We start from the raw sequence: 20,525 nt of genomic DNA, 5'->3' as shown, positions 1-20,525 counted from the left end.
CATCACATATTAATCACGCTATAGTCGCGTTAGCTTTATGGTACTGCTGGCTATGGGAGCTATGAAAGGTTATTAAAAAATGCAATTTGTGTAAAGGGGTTCACACATCACGGTTGTGACAAAACATGAGCACAATGATGGAAAAAAAAAAAAAAAACGTAAAAAATTACTCACAATTTGTATGTTTGCATTATGGCGGTGAAAAAATATAAGCGCAATCACACAAAATAATAATAAGTAGTGGCATAAAAGAAAATAATAATATTTTTAGCATAAAAAATTAAAAGTTATAAAAGCTGATCCGAGCCCGTGTGACCTTGTTGAAATCATATTAAAATTTAGTTCAACTTTCCAGTGTTGCAATTTTGATATTGTTTAATTTTATGTATTTATTACATAGTGCTATTTTCATAGAAGCACGGCAGCATAAAACAACGACAGTAAATATTTTATGATATATTTATCGTGAAAAATAATAAAATAACAAATAAAAATAATAAATAAAATAATAAAAAGTAAACTGAGCCTGTGTGAACTCAAGCACTATTAAAAGTATTAAAACTTTGTTGAACTTTTGATGTGGTTTGATATAATATTTGTATATAATAATTATATAATAATACCCTCCTCATTACCATATATATAATTATATATATGGTAAATAATTATTGTGTTATTGCTGTAATAATAATATTTTATAGCGATTATTATTTTGTTATCGCCATATTAATATCATATTATATATATTATTAGTTTTTATGTTGAGCTTGATGTATATAGTTGTGACAGAAAACAATAATAAGCACAATGACATAAAACAACAATAAAAAAAAAATTAAATGAAAAGAAAAAAAACTAATCTCGCCGTACTGAAATATTCGTCATATATCACTCAATACACTCGTCAAATATTAAAACTTTGTTTAACCTAAAATGTTGGCATTGCTTGATTGATTTTTTTTCATTTGATTTATTTGTTTGATTTTTGCAAGTTTGTTTTAAGGCTGGCGAAAATACGCGAAGCCTTACAGGACACACAGGTTTACGAAAACGCGTCGATTGATTGATGTTTGGGCATCGCTCGACGGACGTGTCTGGTACAAGAAGACGCTTATCATTCAGTGCCAATATATGAAGTATCGTTGTACGATCTGACAGCATGGCGGTATCGCGAGGGACGGATCCGTGGCGCGAGGCGCAGCGGAGGGAGGGCTGATGATGATGAGGAGGAGGGTGTGGGACCCGGATGCTGATGCGAGGAACCAGAGCGGAGAAAATAAGGTTTTACAACGCAAAGAAAGCCTCAAGATATTAGCACGTACCAGTCGCCGTCGAAAACACGAAACCCTTTCCCCAAAAGGCGAGAGGAAGCGCGCGGCGCAGGCGGAGGCGGGAGATGATGAGGATGCCGCGGTCCGAGGCTCAGCATCAGCAGCAGAGAGGAAGCAGGGCTGCCGGATCCGCCACAGCGATGCGAGAGGATGCGGGGCGACCTGGATCTCCTTCTGTCGGCTCGTCTCGCTCGGTGTGAGGCGGGGAGGTTTTCCACCCGCTCGTTTGACGGCGAACGGTGAGATTCGGGCTCCTTTGCCTGGGATTCGGGCCTAGCGCGGGCGCGCTCGGTGGCTCGCGTTCACTTGCGTTTTTACGGACGGAGTTTCTGCGTGGTGTTTTTGTCACGATGGGTAGATGCGTCTAGAAGCGGGAGCTTGCTGGAATGACTTCTGTAAAGTCTGATCGATTGAGAAGGGTGACTTTGATGGGCAGAGCTATGAATTAGGCTGGACCTGACTGTATCTTTGCATTGCCATCGACATCTCTCCCCTCATCTACGTGAGTTCAGAATAACTAATGGGCCCTTACGACAGATTTTAAGGAACCCCCCCCCCCCAGAGCTCGGCATGGATATATTTTCGGGTTGTTGCAGACCCTCTGGAGACTATTTTAGAAAAAGTCAAGTGAGAAACGGCGCGCTGTGATAATATTGCATGCAGTAGCAAGTTTAAGAGGAGCCAGGCCACCGCTATGTCTAAGGAACTGTCAGTGACCCAGGCAGCTCAGTATGTGGGGCCCTATCGACTGGAGAAGACGCTCGGGAAAGGCCAGACGGGTAAAGAGTTTACGTTTTAGATTGTCGGTGATTGTCTGCTCCTTTCAAAGCATTTGTCGCTGATCGGCTGTCTTGTGCATGTCTGCCATGTACGTACACAGGTCTGGTGAAGCTCGGGATTCACTGCATCACTGGTCAAAAAGTAGCCATCAAAATAGTCAACAGAGAAAAACTCTCAGAATCTGTGTTGATGAAGGTAAAGGGGAATATATATGTGTGTGTGTGTGTGTGTATATATATATATATATATATATATATATATATATATATATATATATATATATATATATAATGCTGTGTTTCTGAATATAAGTAGATTTTTTTGAGGAAATAAAAAAAATACAATTTACAGTGTATTGTTCATTTTTATTTTAGGAAACATTTTAATTATTAATTTGTTTTCCACTTGAGTATTTTTTTTGTCTATTTTTAGTGCTGTCAAAAGATTAATCGCGATTAATAAATGTTTTTGTATAATATATGTGTGTGTTCTGTGTTTATTAAGTATAAATAAACACACACACACCCAGTATATATTTAAAAATATGTCTATATTTATATTCATATATGTTATAAATAAATAAATATATTTAATATATAAACATAACCCATTTTACTGAAATAAATGCATGTGTGTGTATTTATATATACATCATAAATATACACAAACGCACATTTTTTATAATTTTAATTTGGGATGCTATTAATCGTGATTAATCATTTGAAAGCACTAATAATTTTCTGAAATCTTTTCTTTCCCATTTTTTTAAGGATGCATGTTGATGAAAAAATGTTATGATAAAAAAAATGCTTTGATGTTATATTTTACTTCAGTTAACAGTTTAATATTTTAAGTTTGTTTGAATATTTTTACGGTTAAAAAATATCTAATCAAAACAATTTGCTAATTTGCAATTTTAAATGTGCTATTTATAAAGATGATGAATAGATGTTATATAAAGAGTGGTAAATGTGGGATTTCCCTTTTTCTCATTCAACCAGGTGGAGAGAGAAATTGCTATTTTAAAACTGATTGAACATCCGCACGTGTTAAAACTCCATGACGTTTATGAGAATAACAAATACCTGTGAGTTGCCACTCTTTTACATCGGCATCGCTCGACATTGCTCTTCCGGCTGTTCGTTTGTTGCTATCCTGAAGCATTTTTTCCACTCTTTCTCCATTCATGTAGATATTTGGTACTAGAGCACGTTTCAGGAGGAGAGCTGTTTGACTATTTGGTAAAGAAGGGCAGATTGACGCCCAAAGAGGCACGAAAGTTCTTCAGACAAATCATATCTGCTCTGGACTTCTGTCACAGTCACTCCATATGGTAACACACACACACACACACACACACACACACACACACGCGCACACAAACACACACGCTATTCCAAATAGAATAACATAAACAAGAGTGAGAAAGGAAATGTATTGGTATTTTTACTCCCAACTGCAAGCTGATTTAGATTTAGAAATTTATTTGCATTTTTGAGAAGCCTTACGATTTATATTTTTAGTGAAATTCAAAACATGTCCAAAATGGTTCCCCGCTGTCTGCATCAAAGATTGGATTTATTTGTAAAATATACTTTTGCTGCACTCACCTCGTAGTTATAGTGTACTAAAATCAAATGTAAAACATTCGCTGGTGGTTATTTTAAATAGATGTTCAATTGACTTTGAATATGGTGACACAAATTTGCAAATGGCCTTTTCTCCAAGCTTTTTATATTTACGTGACAGACTATATAGTATTTCACCAGTTAGACATGCATGCAACATCATGGGTTATTTTTGAACGATAAACAAAAAGTATTTTTTTTATTCTAGCTCTAGTCTAGGCTGATACAGGTGTACGCCATTGTTAAAGACCGGACACTTTTTATCTCTATAATACGTTTTCTGTGTTGCTGGTGGACGACGTGTTCAGAGCCCGTTGTCCTCTGTGCTCTTGTAGTCATAGAGACTTGAAGCCAGAAAACCTCCTGCTGGATGAGAGGAACAATATCAGGATTGCAGACTTTGGCATGGCCTCACTACAGGTGGGAGACAGTCTGCTAGAGACAAGCTGTGGGTGAGTATTGTGTATGCGTGTAAGTATTATAATGCTGTTTGCTCGCTTTATTGCGCTTAAAGCTGCAAGCATTGCGACATAAATGGATCATTCTGAGACAAAATATACAGTATTTGAACGCTAAAGCACACAAAAAAATGTGTATGTCACTAAATTGGATGGCGTAATATTAAATGTAGCTACCATATATCACTGCATTTTATTTATGCATATTTGTTTACAAATGGAAGTTGAAGTTCAGTAATGACTTGTTTCATCACGTCGCTAAATTATTACTAGCATGGTTTAAACTTATTTTGTCACCTAACATTTAGGCTGCCATGAAACTAGCATGTTTCAAATTGTTTCCAACATGACTTAGTATGTTAGCGTTTTTTTAGCATATATATATTTTATATATATATATATATATATATATATATATATATATATATATATATATATGACATGCATGTTTTGTGACCTTAACTTTAACATTAGACCTGTTGATTAGCATAACACTAGCATGATTTATTATGTTGCTAGCATGTTTCGACCATGTATCATCTCAGCATAGCCAATTTTATATTGTTGCTAGCATGTTTTCGTATGTAGCGAGCAGGTTTACATGTCCTAGCATGTTTGCACATAGCTAGCATGTTTTCACACTTATTGGGCATTGCTAACATTTTTAACATTTAGCTTTTCATACAGCCTATTATTATTTGCTTTGATTGGTAGCACATTTTAGCTTCTTGCTAGCATGTTTTAATGTGTAACTAGCATGCAGCATTTCCTAGCATGACTTAACACTCAACCAGTAGGTTTTATCATATGTTCTAGCATGTTTTATACCGCTGTTAGTTTTACCATTTTAGCGCATTTTAGCTTGAGGCTAGCTTGATTTTGTATTTTGCTGTCATGTTCACATGTTTACATTGTTACCATGTTTCATCTCGTTTCCAGCGTGTTTTATCATGTTGCTAGCATGTTTCAGAAAATAGCTAGCATGTTTTAGCATGTGCGTGTTTCTAGCATGTTTTAGCAGGTAACTACCAAGTTAGCATGTAGCTAGCATGTTTTAGCACTATTACCCTGTTGAAAAAAACAGCATATGCTGGTCTCAGGACACGTCCTTGCCAGGATTTCTGTATGGCTTTGAAGTACCTTAAAACATAGGAAACTGATGTCATACACTGATCGTCTGCACACAAACAAAGCCAAAACCTAGATATTTTAGGCAATATAGAAATCCTGGTCAGGACCAGGAACATGGCTCTTATGGTCAACCTAAGCAAAGGACCAACATAAACCGGCAAAGGACCAGCTTAAACCAGCATCCCAGCTTCAAAACATAGCTAACCAGCATATGCTGCTTTTTGCAGCAGGGTAGGGATTGCTAACATTTTTAACACGATGCTACATGATGCTGTTTTAACATGTTCTAGCATTTTTAGCTGGTTCCTAGCATGTTTTAGCACACTAAGATGAAACATCCTAAAGATTGAAGGCCGCTGCTGAAAAAACCCCCAGCTAAAACCAGCCTAGGCTGGTTGGCTGGTCTTAGCTGGTTTAAGATGGAAGTAGCTGATCTCTCAGCCTGGCTAGGTTGGTCAGACTGGTTTTAGCTGGTCATTCCAGCTGGTCTCTCAGCCTGACCAGCTAAGAGCACCCTGGAAATGTGGCCAAAAACCCTCTAAAACCAGCCTGCTGACCAGCTTAAACCAGCTAAGACCAGGCTGGGAGACCAACTAAAACCTAGGCTGGTTTTAGCTGTTTATTTCGGCAGGGATGTTTAACAATTTAGTCTAAAGAGAAGAAGTTAATTCCATATTGTGTTTTCCCAAACTATTTGCAGATCTCCTCACTATGCATGTCCAGAAGTAATCAGGGTAAGTGTATAGATCTAAAAAGTAACCAGCATGTTCTAAAGCATCATTCCGTCTAAAGGTGAACCACTGACCTTACTACCTTTGGTTTCTACTGCAGGGTGAGAAATACGACGGCCGAAGGGCTGATGTATGGAGCTGTGGAGTTATTCTCTTCGCTCTGCTCGTGGTGAGCTCCCTCTGTTTCTCTCAGCTTGTCGGAGAGCATTTTACTTTCCCCCACTTATCACTTATTACTCATTTTTAGCTCACAGGCTGTTAAGCAAATAACCGAAACCCTCCTTGCATGTCACTACCATCTGCATCTTTGTATCTGGGACTTTCTGTCCGCTGTCCTCAGGGCGCGCTGCCCTTCGACCACGATAACCTGCGGCAGCTGCTGGAGAAGGTGAAGAGTGGAGTGTTCCACATGCCCCATTTCATCCCACCCGACTGCCAAGCTCTGCTGCGGGGCATGATCGAGGTCAACCCTGAAAAAAGACTCACGGTGAGAGAGCGCTGTGATTAAGCTTTCTCGATGGTTTGCTTGGATGTGGTCAGAAACATGCTCCACACAAGCACGCAAACGCAGATCCTGAATGGATAATACGTACCGCGGATTCTAGCCTTCAGTTCTTCGTTACTGTGGTGGTTATTTAACTAAAAACATGCCAAAGCTTAACTGACTTAATATGTGTTTTATGGATTTAGGTCTGTTATGTTTATTACTTTTGAAAACATCTGCTCCACAAAAGGTTAGGGTTGGTACTTTTTTCTTTTTTGGAATAACGCCCACCAAGGCTGCATATAGTTGATCAAAAACCGCAATATTGAAATATTAGTATTACAATTTAAACAAACAGTTTCTACCATGCAATAAAATATAGGTAATTGTGACTTATTATCTCACAGTTCAGACTCCACCCTCACAATTATTATTATTTTATTGTTTGCAATTTCCTCAGATTTATGTAATATTTACTCAAAATTGCAAGATATAAACTCAGAATTCTGATTTCAATTTCAATTACATCTTGCAATTTTGAGTTTATTTCTCCGAATTTTGAGCCTAGATATCAATTCTGATTATTTTCTCTGATTTCTGCATTTAAAACTCATAATTCTTATGAGTTTGTTACCGCCACAAAATAAAAATAAAAAGCTAACTGTTCCATCCTATCTCACAAATCTGAGTTTTGGTTCCAAAAACTCTTCTTCTTTAGTTTAAATCTTGCGATTTTGAGATATTGTGAACTTTAAAATGTCGTATCCTGCGGCGGAAGCAAAGTCCCACAGCATTCAAATGCTTTAAAATGTATTTTGTTCTCATTAAGCTGAATTTTCAGCATCGCATGTAACAGTGTCGCACAATTCTTTAGAAATCGTTCTAGTGCTGGTTTGCTGCTGGAGAAACATTTCTGTTTATTATCAATTTTGAAGAGTTGCTGCTCGATATTTGGCGGCGATGATTTTTGTTCTGAATTTTGATTCGAAAGTTCGAGAGCCGCTATCATCGTCGATGCTTTGAAGAGCGTATTAATCTGGCCAAGTCACGTAATTCCACCAAACTAAGCTTTGTTACGTCATGTCATTAAAGGGTATTTGTAGATTACATTGAATAGATGCTTGGGTTTCTGCTGCATTTACACCATTTTGATCAGCAGTGCGTGTGTTTTGAAAACCTTCATAACAGTGAATCATTTTGTGAAAAAAGCTTCGGCTTACAGAGTTGCAGCGCCATCTGCCTGTGAGCAGACTCTATTAAACACACCATCTGTTGTCCTTCTGCAGCTAGAGGCCATCCAGAAACATGCCTGGTATCAGTAAGTATCGATTATTTATGTTGCTGGTTATTTATATTCTCTCTGTCACTGTACTCAGTCTGTCGCGTGTGTTATGGATGAATTTCACGAATATATCTCGCGACGATATGAAACGATGTTTTTTGGCTGACGTTCGTAAGTGTGTTTGTTTGCGTGTGATGAAGAGCTGGACGCAATGAGCCGTGTCCGGAGCAGCCGGCCCCGAGGCGCGTGAGCATGGGACGGATCATGTCTCTTACGGAGCTGGACCCAGATGTGCTGGACAGCATGTATTCTCTGGGCTGTTTCAGGGATCGGGTCAAACTGGCCCAAGACCTGCAGTGTGAGGAGTGAGTGTAACATCGGCGGTTTTGCATCGAGCATTTTTCATTCAGAAATCTGGGTCAATCTTTAATCCTATCGAGCCTGACTTACGATATAATAGTCCGATTTTTTTTATTGTTTTGTTGTCTTTTAAAACGGAATAGCGCATTGAATCTTCTAAAAACAACAACAACAAAATGTTGTGGAGCATCATATTTGATACAGGATAGTATTAATAAATATGGAGCTCGTACTTATGGAGCAAATATGCAATTCAGTGCAGTAGGGGATGTTTAAATGCTTAGTTTGATGAACAATATTTTTATTGTTGGGGACAAAACAAATTATGCAAATAAATGCAAAATTTGCTGCATCAATGATGATTTAGAGATGAATAAATTAACATTTAAAAGCTTGATCATGCTATACTTATATCATATTATACTTATTTTTTAACAAAATATTTCAAATGTTGCATAGATAATAAACTAAACCTAAGTGGTTTTCTTTTTGAAATATTACTGTAAAACACTACAAAAAAATGATTTTTACTATCTAAAGATTTCACAGCACAAAGACCTGGCTGCATTGAATTTTTACAATTATACTAAAACTTGCTTGCTTTAAAAAATATGATTCAGCAATCAGAAGATAGAAGGCATGTAGCAAGTGTTTTTTCAGCAAGGTTTTGCTCACGTAGATCATTTTCAAGCCTTTGTATGTCAAATTGACTTGATTGTTTTTCTTTCTTCTATCTCTCGCTTTTATTCCTCAGGGATAACCAGGAGAAGATGATCTATTATCTCCTGTTAGACCGTAAAGAGCGCTATCCTAGCTATGAGGATGAGGATCTTCCTCCCAGAAATGATATCGGTATGTGTCTTTTTCCCTGGAGTGTTCATGAACAGAGTTTATACAAATTAGCAGAGGAAGAATTTGAAGTACTCGCTCATGTTAAACCATAGGTATTACTCTTATGCATTTGCCACACACTTTTATCTAAAGAAAATGACTGCTTTATCCGGAATGCAGGTCAAGTGTGAAATGTTAAAGCGACACAAAAATAAATATGCTGTCATTGATTTACACCGTGGGATTCCAAACTTATTTTGTTTCTGGGACATGAAAGAAGATATTTTGGAGAATGTTGGCAACCAACCAGTTTCTGTTCCCATTGACTTACATTGGGATATACATTGGGAGTCAGTGGGAAATGGTAATGGTTTCGGTAACATTTTTCAAAATAATTAATTTTGTGTTCTGCACAGAAAAGTCAGTTAACAAGTATGGAGTAACATGGGGGTGAGTAAATTATGTTTTTTTTTGGGTGGCCTGTCCCTTTAATTTCAAGAATGCAACGTGCACATAACATATATCAGTTCTTGACATTGCAGCATACTCGGTGTCAAACATAAATCCAAACATAAAAAATGAACGTGCTTTTTAACCTTTCGTTTACAGGTTCCTTACTGGTGCTTTTTCTCTCAGCAATGCAATTTCGATCTTTCACTTTTTGTGGAAAATATTCATCTTACCTGAAATTTTTTTAGCTTCAACGTTCATGGAATCTTTGCATTGCACGGAAGATTCTTAATAGCAATTTTTTTTCCCTCGAAATATTTTTAGATATTTCTCATGCTAAGTAATAAAACAGTTTACTGAAAGGTTCTTCAGCAAACCGACGATGTTTCTTCAGTGGCATTCGCTGCAAAATCCGCCTTTTGCATTGCTTATCAGAGTCTAAAGGATTTCCTGGTAAACGAACCCATGACATTTCTATTGCTAGTGCTATACCCTCTGAGCTACAGGCGCACTGTTTGGTCTTTCTATATAGACCCTCCACGGAAGCGTGTAGACTCTCCCATGTTGACGCGTCACGGCCGCTGTCGGCCAGAGAGGAAGAGTCTGGAGGTGCTGAGTGTGACGGAGCAGGGCTCTCCCACACCCCCGCGCAGAGCGCTGGACACCTCCACACACAGCCAAAGGTACGCACGCGTTCGCATTTATGAAACTTTGGAATATAGTACGCCGCCTCTTAACCGCCACACTCCTGTATAGATCTCGATCTGTAAGCGGAGCATCAACAGGCCTCTCATCTAGTCCTCTAAGCAGTCCCAGGGTAAGTAATACCGACCTTTTTCTCTACTAAAATATTTTTTATTGATACAAAAATGCTTAAATACTAATTTTCCTCCAGTATTGACACACCAACACCAGCTGCGCTTTTGTACTCTTTCTTCTCTCTGCAAGTGAGCTAACACACACCACAGTGTGTATTTTAAATAAATGTAGAGCCAAACGCAACACTGCGTACATTTACACGTGAGCAGCTCGTGATCTGTGCCACGGTTGCTTGAAACCCCTTAATTATAAGGTTAAATTCAAAACATGGGTTCATTTTTAAAATTGCGTACATTTTTCGTCATTGGTCAGCGCGTTCACTTTTCGAAACAAAGCTGTTTCCTTGGCAACGACTGTATACAAATCAGTGCAGAAACTGATCCAGTTTCAGTTTGTTAGGTTCGTATTTTGTCATGTTCTGCTTATTGTTATAGCTATGCATATATTTATTTCTGAGATGTGGTAACTATAGCAACCGCGGCGTCCATTGCCATATGTTACCGGAAACTACTGTGAAAGCTTAGTATAAACACTCAGGTAAGGGTGACAGTTAATATGTTGGTTGCAAGGGGGTTTTTTCCCCTCAAAAAGATGCGCTTTTTGCATCTCGAAGTGGCTCAGTTTAAAGTAAAGTTTAATGTGCATTATTGGTTTCACTCTCAACGGCCCAGGACAGTGCTGCCACCTTGTGGAACAATCGATTAGTGCAAAACAAATTAAGTGCGCATGTGTACAAAAATCGAGTGATGGGCATATAGTACATTTACATTTACATTTACATTTACATTTAGTCATTTTGCAGACGCTTTTATCCAAAGCGACTTACAATTGAGAGTACAACACAAAAAAAAAAAAAAATGCTGCACCCGAACCCTCACATACGCGTAAACCGAAGTATACTATAGACACACACATCCCTGTACACCATCACTGTGCACAAAAGCCGTATCACCTGCCATTGCTCATTTTCACTCCTGTTTTTCTCTCCATCTGCCACGGCCTTCACTCTTCCACCCCGCTTCTCCTCCTCCTCCTCCTCCTCCTCCTCCTTATGCCATCAGAGCCCTGTCTTTACCTTCAGCGAGCCGGAGGTGGTTGCCGCCACCAAAGCTGGAAGCGGCAGCACCGTCGCTCGTCCCAACCGATCGCATGAACCCAAAACGCAGACGCTTCCATCTAAAACCACCCCCGAACGCCCCCAACTCCAGTCCATGAAGTCCCTCCCCTTACCCTCCTCCTCCTCGCGCTCCCCCTCCCCTTCCCCCCTCCTGTCGCCCATTCCCCGTTTCCTCTTCTTTCCTTCTCCATCTGCGGTGCTGAAGTCGGTGACTAAAAGCTTGTATCCCATGTCTCAGGTCACCCCTCAGGGCTCTCCCCTGCCCACCCCGCTGGGTACCCCGTGCATCACCCGCACCCCCACCGCTACCCCACCCTCCTCCTCCTCTTCCTCTTCTTCCTCCCGAGCCGAGGGAGGAAGTGTGGGCGTGGGCTCACTCTCCTTGACCCCACCCTCTAGTCCAGGGGGAGGCGGCGGCATGGCGGCCAGTAGCTCCGCCCACTGGAGGACACGCCTCAACTCACTGAAGAACAACCTGTTGGGGTCTCCGCGGTTCCACCGCCGCAAGCTGCAGGGTGGGCCCGATGTCTTTCCTTTTTAAGTATTTTATCAAATAGAGAAGGAGTTTTCAAACTTTCTGATGCCATGGAGCCTTAACAAGCTATATATAACATATTAATTTAATATATACTAGTACTAAATATTATTACAGAGATTTTAGGTGTGCTCACAATAAAACTGCGCCTGTCAATAGAATAAAATAATTTATTGCATCATTAATCCTGTTATTTATGACTCTGGAAACCAGAAAGAAACATAATAATCAAAGTCTATTTATTGATTACAAATGTATTTAATTTTCTATGACCTTTTCTGCAGGTCACTTTGCAGCCAGGGATATTATCATTAACATAAACTGAAACTAAAACAAAACCATGATTAAAAAAAAAATAATAATAATAAAATATATATATATATATATATATATATAATATTTTAATATTCATATATTATAGTAGTTGCCAATAAAACATTTCTAGTTTAAGTTAAATAACTAAAAATATTAAATAAAAATGAATACATATATAAACATATAAAAAATAAAATGCTAAATATTTTTCAAAAATTATTATACGTTTCTAAACTTGCTTGGGGGTCCCTGGATCTCAGTTTGAAAACCTCTGAAATATAAAATTGTCAAATAATTGAATTTGATCGGGTTGTATTCGATGTTTCATTCTTTCCCTTACCTTCCAAACAGTGCCGACCTCAGAGGACATGTCCAGTTTAACACCAGAATCAAGCCCAGAGTAAGAAACACTTGCCAACCCAATGCCAAAAATTTTGTCAAATAATCTGGAAAAGTCATTTGGAAAGCACTGCATTCAGTCACTGTATGTTGTACATTTTTATGTTTCATTTATTTATATCCTGAGGTCTACTTATAACGTTTGGAAAATCAAAGGCAGTGACAATTCACCCTTTCATCTCTGACCACTTTTGCTCCTGTGCTTTTCGGTTAAACCCAATTTGCATATGAAAACATCTCGATTTGAATCAGATGCATTATAAATAATAAATGTTGCGAACACAGCCCTTCAGTGTCGAACATCCAACAGGGAATGTTTAAGAGCCGTCCTGCAGGTGCTCACAGGAGTCCTGGTGACTTGCATGTGCTATTCAGGGAAATACATTAATGATAATGACCTCCAGCTTTTAATTCTTCAGTGTGCTGCATCGCTCTGATGAGTCTTACAGATCATCCAAGTGTCTGTCTGTGTGTCTGTGGTCCGCCAGGCTGGCTAAAAGGTCCTGGTTTGGGAATTTCATCAGTCTGGAGAAAGAAGAGCAGATTTTTGTGGTCATCAGAGACAAACCTCTTAGTTCCATTAAAGCGGATATCGTCCATGCCTTCCTCTCTGTGAGTCTACCAGCTGATATGTGCATGATTAGGCATTTTAATAAACTAAATGGATCGCATATACCGCTGCTCAGACGTTTAAGGTCAGTGAGATTTTCTGATGTTCTCTAGACTATTAAACTAATTGTTTAGCATTATTATAATTAAAAATAACTGTTTTCGCTTTAATATATTGCAAAATGTGATTTATTCCAGTGATCAAAGCTTCAGTGTCTAGTGATGCTTCAGAAATGATTCTAATACGCTGAAACATTTCTTTTTGTTATTCATGTTCAAAACGGCTGTGCTGCTTTATATATTTATGATTCTTTATGAAAAGTAAGTTCGAAAGAACAGCATTTATTTTAGTGCCGTCAAACGATTAATCAGTTTTATTTACATAATATATGTGTGTGTACTGTGTATATACACTCATATGGGACATATTTAGAAAATATTTATGTATATATTTATATTTATACATATTTCTTATATTAATATAGCATGTTTTTCTTAAATATATACATGCAGGTGTATTTATATATACATAATAAATATACACAGTACACACACGTATATTATGTAAACAAAAACTTATTTTGAGAGCATTAATTTATTTGAAATGTTTTATAAATGTTTTTTATGAATGTTTTTAACTGCCAGTTTTGATCAATTTAATGATGAGTAAATATAAAAAAAAAATGTAGATATAAAAATATATTATGCATATCAAAATAAGATTAATTATTTATTGTATCATTAATTATTATTAATTTAATTATTGTATCATTTTACAAAAAAGAACTCTGGTTTGACATATTGACCTAATATTTTTATATTCTGCAACTCAAATGCTAAAAATTCATCCATAATGAGTGAACATAAGGACACATTGATAATGTATACAGCAGTAAGGAAGAGTCTTTCTCTCTTGTGTTTGTCTTCAGATTCCGTCTCTCAGTCACAGCGTAATCTCTCAGACGAGTTTCCGAGCCGAGTATAAGACTTCTGGAGGTCCATCTGTCTTCCAGAAACCCGTCAAATTCCAGGTAGACATCTCGTTCTCCGAGGGGGAACGAGAACGGGAGCGGGAGAGAGACAGGGACGGACAGAAGGATTACGGGATCTACAGCGTAACGTTTAGCCTCATATCAGGTGAGAAGAATTGCTATGTGTTGTAAATGAGTTTGGTAAAGGTCTGTTAGTCCGTAAAGTGTATCAGAGCTTTCAAGAAAACTAGACATGAAATATCGTTCACTCAAAGCAGTGACACAAATTTTCATCAGGAGGCGTCTGTTTTGCCTCCCTAGAGAAATAAAAAATGAAAGCTTTCACAATGTATGCTCATGACTTACATGGTCTGTTTGAATGCGTCGTTTTGCAGCATTTTGCAGAAAACACTTCTGCTGCTATTGAGGTGGATACGGGAAAGATTGGGGACAGGTTTGGTGGTATGGGTAGATTTAAGGGTGGTTTAAGGTGTAAGGGATGGGTCAACTGTGTATTTATACTACATATAGGTATTAAAATATCAGTACAGTGTAAAAACATGTATGTACAGTGTAAGTGCATTGAACCAAATTATTAATTTAAATGTAATTACATAGTAGTTAAGGCCACCTAATGTAAAGTAGAAGAATATAAAGTAAGATAGAAACTAGTATAAAAATTACAGAAAGTCAAAGATACCGTGGTGTTGGATTAGCTTTAAGTAATTTTCATTAAATGGAATAGAATATTTGAATTAGCATAAACAGTATGTGTGCTATTAGACTGCACTAAAAACATTTAAATATGTTAATGACACCATTTATGCTTGTTAATTTTATCGTATTTTTCATTTCCATGAAACTTGGATTTCATAGCGTGAGATTATATAATTTATTATAGCAAGTGAAGTTGTTACATTAAACGTTAAAATTGAAATCATTGCCATTCAAATTAACTTTATTTATTTGACCAAACAGTGTGTTTTCATTACGAGCTACTCTCTGTAACTGCATGTCAACTAATTCAAATGATTTTGGCTACTAACTAGTTAGGGTAGGTTTAGGATTAGTGGAAAAAGTTGACATACACTTGCAAAGTTATGATGTTTGTTCAAATGAAAGCATCAGAAGATATTTTAGAAGATAAGCAGACAGTTACTTACTGTTAGGAGAATGTCTGAAGAGGACTATCGAAATTAAGAGTTATTTTTTGTTTAATTGTTCGTAGGACTTTGATCGTAATAAAAAGTATGTAGCGTCAGATACGTTATTGTTCCATAAGCCTATAACATGGAAATGATATCCATTCATTTAATGTCAGAGTTCACTCAATTGTACGATTTGATTCGTCAGGTCCAAGTCGCCGGTTTAGACGAGTCGTTGAAACAATCCAAGCCCAGTTGCTCAGCGCTCACGATCAGCCCATGGCGCAAACTCTTTCAGGTAAGAACGGACGCGTGTCACGAATTATTCAGCACGCTTCCACTCTTCCATAGCCTTTTTCCTCTCTACGCTAGATGAGAAGAACGGTCGCCCTCCCAGAACGCCAACCAGACAGAACTCCCGGCGCTCAGAGGGCGGAGCCGACCGCTGCGAGTGGGTGGAGCGTGGAGAGGGCGGGGTTTTACTGCAGCGCAGGGGGTCGGGAAGAGAACGAACCCGCCTGCTTTCCTCCAGTGGGACGCAATCACAGCCCTGAGCCAGAAATGTTGCGAAGAATCAGTCCAGATACGAGCCATGATACTCAAATGTTTCCTTCCTTCTCCCCTTCTCACCTCGGAACAGCATGATGGTAAAATGTGTTTTTAAAGGAGCTTTTTGAGAGTCTAACGAAACCAAATACTGATACGCATTGGGATGCTACCAAGCGAGAACCGTCTCTTCGACTTCTTGGAGCGCCTCCAAACGTTCTTCTGAAGCGTATTTAATTTATCATCCTGGACAATGCTTTGATTTATGCTGTATTTTCTCTCATGTGATTTGGATGTAATGTGAAAAACTTGAGTTTATAATGACATTCGTGATAGGAAAGGTTTCGGTTGGGGGTAGCGCACCATCTGTTCCTCACAGGCCTGGTATCCGTTTCATCAATCGAGTAATTATAGCAACGGAGACGTTAGTCCAATTTAGTCCGAATTTTTTATCCTCCGAGAAAACAAGTAGAGATCCAGATCCAAAAGCTATCAGCACCACGAGTCTGCTCAGTCATATGCAATAAAAATCAATAAGCTACAAAAGATTCAGTTTAACAAAGCTGCACATGCTGAATCTTTTAAAACATGATTACCTCCTCGAGCGGACAGACTCATGGCCATCTTATAACCGTAGTTAACCACCGTTGCTCACCAGCCCTGTGTCAGCTTCATTTCCACTCGCCATAGAAATGCCGCATGCTAAATAACGTCAAGCTTCGGCCCCTAATGCCCGATCGTGATTGTAAGACATTTCAGATCTAAATCTGGCCTCGATCCGCCCTTTCGGCAGCTCAAAAGTACGGAGGATTCCCGTTACTGTTGTCTCCGGCGGGAGTTCAGATGTAGAGTTTCCCATCTTAGATGCCAAAGGGAACGGGAATCAATCCGAAATATTAAAGGACGCTCATCCCGATTCTCTGTTGCTGCAAGACGTTTGGTTGAAGGCAACCAAGTGAATGTCGTTGACTATTTTAATAGCGAATTTTGGTTTATTGGAAATCACTTATTTGTATATTACTCCTGCGAATTCAAAAATGGCCATTAGGTGTACATATGTATGTTTAAGAAAGAATTGAATGTCTGAGGTATTAAAAATACGTATTTCGGGGGAATGGCAACTTAATCTGTGGTTCACTTTTCTTTTGGACAAGCACGCATGCGTGCTTTGTCGGTTTTAAAAGATAAAAAAAATGGACTTTTTATGTCGTTTGGCGGAAAGGCAGAAATAATTACAAGATTTCGTGAAGCCTCCCCCTCACCTTGTCAGTCAAACGGATTGCTTTTTTATTTCAGTTCTCCCTACAAGCGCTCTTAAAAATAAAGGTTCTTGTTATGGTTTCACGAAGAACTTTTAACATCCATGGAATCATTCCATTTCGCAAATGGTTCTTTAGATTATTAAAATGTCACACAAAGAAAAAAAAAATGGTTCTTTTACTCAACGGACAAATCTGGTTCTTCTACGGCATTGCAGCAAAAAAAAAAAAAAAACTACTATTTTTTTAAAGAATAAAGCTGGAACGGAAGAAAGCGTTTCAAATTCCCCCCCAAAAATCACACGCTTCACCTTTAAGAAGAAAAGAGAGAAAGGGAGAAAAGAGCTCTCTCTTGCTTGCGCGGTGTTACCGTAATGAGAGCGAAAGAAAGACTTCCTCTGGACATTATCTGATGAGGAAAATGTGCTGTACCTTGCGACCTAAAGAGGAAATTGAAAATTTGAATGGTATTGTAAGCAAAATAAGCCATTGTCTAGGCCACGGACCTTGCTCGCACCATCACGAAATATGTACATTCACATCAATTTGTCTCCAATTATGATTATGATACAGTATAAAATATGAAATTGATCTCTTTGTACAGCACTGCTTTGTCACTGGGCTTCCGTGCAGCGGTTATGCAACTGATCCAGCGTAATATATCCGAAAGAGGGACGCTCTCTCTGTATAAACGGCTTCTCTGCTCAACGGTTGTCACGAATCCTGTAAATGTGATCCAGTTTTTGTATGTCTCTGTGAGTTTTAAGTTGCCTGCGTGTCAGCTCTTATCAATTTTTTATTTATTTATTTATTGTATGGAAATCGGTTGGCACCGAAAGGCCACTTATATCATATTTATATAGTCTAAGCAAGGTTTGCCGTTTTGGGCAAGCAAACCGTAATCATTAAAAAACCGGCCAGTCCAAATCTGAGGAAAGCACTGTCCATTTATGCTGCAAAAAAAAAGAATAGCGTATGTGTTATATTTTTGCATCATAGGTAATGGCACAACTAATTGGACATATCATAACTTGCATTGGCTATCGGTTGGTTAACATCGGTATATGTATTTTTAGGAATAACAACCACTTAGGAACAGCATCGTCAAAGCAATATTGATTTTGTTTTCATGTTAAAACTGTCCAGGTTTCAGTCGCTTTTCTATCTGTGGTTATGTATGCGTGCGATATATGTTGACATCTCATTGGCCGAGAGTGAGCGGATCATGATCGTGCATTGGGACATTCGTGCACAGAGAGTCATGTGGACGAGTGCTCTGCATGTCGGACCACATTGCCCCTTGTATATCTGCTTTGAAAGTAAACATCTGTGTGTGTGGACGTGCAGTTGGAATGCATTATGCTGTTGTGCACGTGTGTGTGTGTGTGTGTGAGAGAGAGAGAGAGAAAGAGAGAGAGAGAGAGAGAGAGGGAGGGAAGTGAAATGGATTCAGGATGGTCTGCTACGTAATCAGTTTAATAGGCGTCAATAAAAATAATCAACAAGGTTTACAAAGCTACAGCTTCGTGTTGTTACTCATCTTGCATGTGTTATTATACATTCATTCATTCATATCACTCCAACCCTAAAGATTGGTAAAATGCCTAATATAACATTTGTTTTAAGTCTGACTCTGGAGCTCAAAACCAGTCTCAAGTCGATGGGGTATACATTGTTTGGGTCAAAATTATGGATTTTCCTTTCATGGCTAAAATCATTAGGATATTATATGAAGATCATGTTCCATCAATATATTTAGCAAATTCCATACTGTAAATATATTAAAATATGCATTGCTAGAAAAGATTTTCATTTGGACAACTTTAAAGGTGGTTTTCTCGGTATTTAGATTTTTTTTGAGCACTCAGATTCCATATTGTCAAAATATGGCCAAATATTTTCTAATCCTAACATCAATGGAGAGTTTATTTATTCAGCTTTTAGGTGATGTATAAATCTCAATTTTGTAAAAATTTACACTTATGGCTGGTTTTGTGGTTCAGGGTCACATACATGTACTTAGGCAAACAGATAGATTTAAAAATATCTTATATAAAATATATATATATATATATATATATATGTGCAATCGATTAATTTACATTAGTCATCATATTCCGTTCTACAAACACAACTGAAATTCATTTCATGATTTGCAAGTTTGTTCTTTAAAATGAGGATTCAAAAAAACATATAAATATCCCCCTTTATCTGCCATCGGCTAACAATTAATATTAAGCACTCATTACACAGTAATGGGCAGACATCATAACTCTTTTTGCACAGATAATTTTTCCCATACTGAATTATGATTAGTCTACTAGAATACAGCCTACTTATTCCTAGCCACCCCAACGCTGCACAACATCGCCTGTTGTTTCTGTGTGCTGAAGTGGTTCTGATCCGCTGGTGTTTCCTTCAGGAAATGCAAATCAATTTTTTTTTAATTAGTCTATTCAAAGCCCGAATGAAACTTTTTTCCCGTGGGCCATTTACTGTGGTACGTGTTTCATGCGCATCTTAATTGGTTAAACGTAAATTAAATGCCCAGGAGGGTATCAGGGGGCTTTCTTTTTAATGCTTTTCCCCCCTATTGATTGGTGTTTGATGGAGCTGGCTGTTGCTGTGTTCTTCTGTCACCGCTGGATGTCAGTGATCTGCCTTTGTTCATAACAGAGATACAGAGAGCGCCACCCAGCGGTCAATATGAGAGCGACATCCTCGGATATTTACATTAAAGTTCATATTTATCCTATTTATCAGCTAAACTTGTGGTGCCTGTGTATACTTTCCAAATAATCAGAAACTAATGTCAATACTTGACACAATTAACACAATCATAGGCAACTTCTGGCAATAATACTGGTGTTATTTACATGCAAAAAAATACTTATCTAGGATATATTACGCTATTCATTAATGAGCACAAATCCAGCAAAACAGGAAGTATTTAACGCTAGCTGGAAGCATTTAATCCCGCAACGACGAAACCTAACGAGTTGCCTACTTAGACAGCATTGTTGCTCATCATAAGAGTGCAGTGTGTTTTCGTGCACATGATGCCCAAAAATGATGCTGACACAGATGCTCAAAAGTCTTGCTATCAAGCACGTGTGGTTTTGAGCTTAAATCTACGCTGAGTTTGTCCAGTTCCATGGTTTAAATGTATATTAATGCGCTAACAATATGTGTCAGTGAATATAGAAAATACAAGTGGAAGGGGCAAGTGTTCATAGCGATGCGATGATCAGTTTTGGGTATTTGTAAATGATTAAAAGTCTAAAGCTACATTGGAAGATCAGAATTAGGCTGCTAAACAGACCCGTTTATTTTGTTATAAATAA

General features: G+C 38.1%; 1 protein-coding gene across 8 annotated transcripts; it reads left to right on the top strand.

The window, feature by feature from the left end:
- The first annotated feature begins 1,134 nt into the window (after window positions 1-1,134).
- brsk1a (BR serine/threonine kinase 1a) lies at window positions 1,135-18,696 on the top strand. Of its 8 annotated transcripts, none has more exons than XM_043254209.1 (19): window positions 1,145-2,110; window positions 2,212-2,306; window positions 3,113-3,198; window positions 3,304-3,444; window positions 4,075-4,191; window positions 6,029-6,062; window positions 6,160-6,228; window positions 6,400-6,546; window positions 7,830-7,861; window positions 8,026-8,190; window positions 8,940-9,037; window positions 9,999-10,149; window positions 10,223-10,283; window positions 11,347-11,917; window positions 12,604-12,652; window positions 13,140-13,263; window positions 14,190-14,397; window positions 15,585-15,674; window positions 15,728-18,696. In XM_043254209.1, the coding sequence occupies exons 1-19, from the start codon at window positions 2,026-2,028 to the stop codon at window positions 15,928-15,930; spliced, it is 2,526 nt and encodes an 841-aa protein (XP_043110144.1). In that variant the 5' UTR covers window positions 1,145-2,025; the 3' UTR covers window positions 15,931-18,696. The 8 variants fall into 8 exon arrangements, with proteins under 8 accessions (XP_043110149.1, XP_043110152.1, XP_043110146.1 ...); XM_043254210.1 differs by having other exon boundaries at window positions 1,152-2,110; window positions 15,749-18,696; XM_043254212.1 differs by having other exon boundaries at window positions 1,153-2,110; window positions 11,641-11,917.
- The last annotated feature ends 1,829 nt before the right edge of the window (window positions 18,697-20,525 follow it).

This window comes from Puntigrus tetrazona, chromosome 12 (assembly GCF_018831695.1).
Source record: "Puntigrus tetrazona isolate hp1 chromosome 12, ASM1883169v1, whole genome shotgun sequence".
In the NCBI taxonomy this organism is placed as follows: domain Eukaryota; kingdom Metazoa; phylum Chordata; class Actinopteri; order Cypriniformes; family Cyprinidae; genus Puntigrus; species Puntigrus tetrazona.
The sequence above is the reverse complement of the archived record's forward strand: the minus strand, read 5'-3'. Positions and strand labels throughout refer to the sequence as shown.

Bases quoted from the DNA above. Each gene is read 5' to 3' on its own strand.
- brsk1a (XM_043254209.1), top strand. From the start codon at position 2,026: ATGTCTAAGGAACTGTCAGTGACCCAGGCAGCTCAGTATGTGGGGCCC. The intron at 7,862-8,025 runs GTAAGTATCGAT...CGTGTGATGAAG, and splicing joins CAGAAACATGCCTGGTATCA to AGCTGGACGCAATGAGCCGT. The intron at 13,264-14,189 runs GTGAGTCTACCA...GTTTGTCTTCAG, and splicing joins TCGTCCATGCCTTCCTCTCT to ATTCCGTCTCTCAGTCACAG.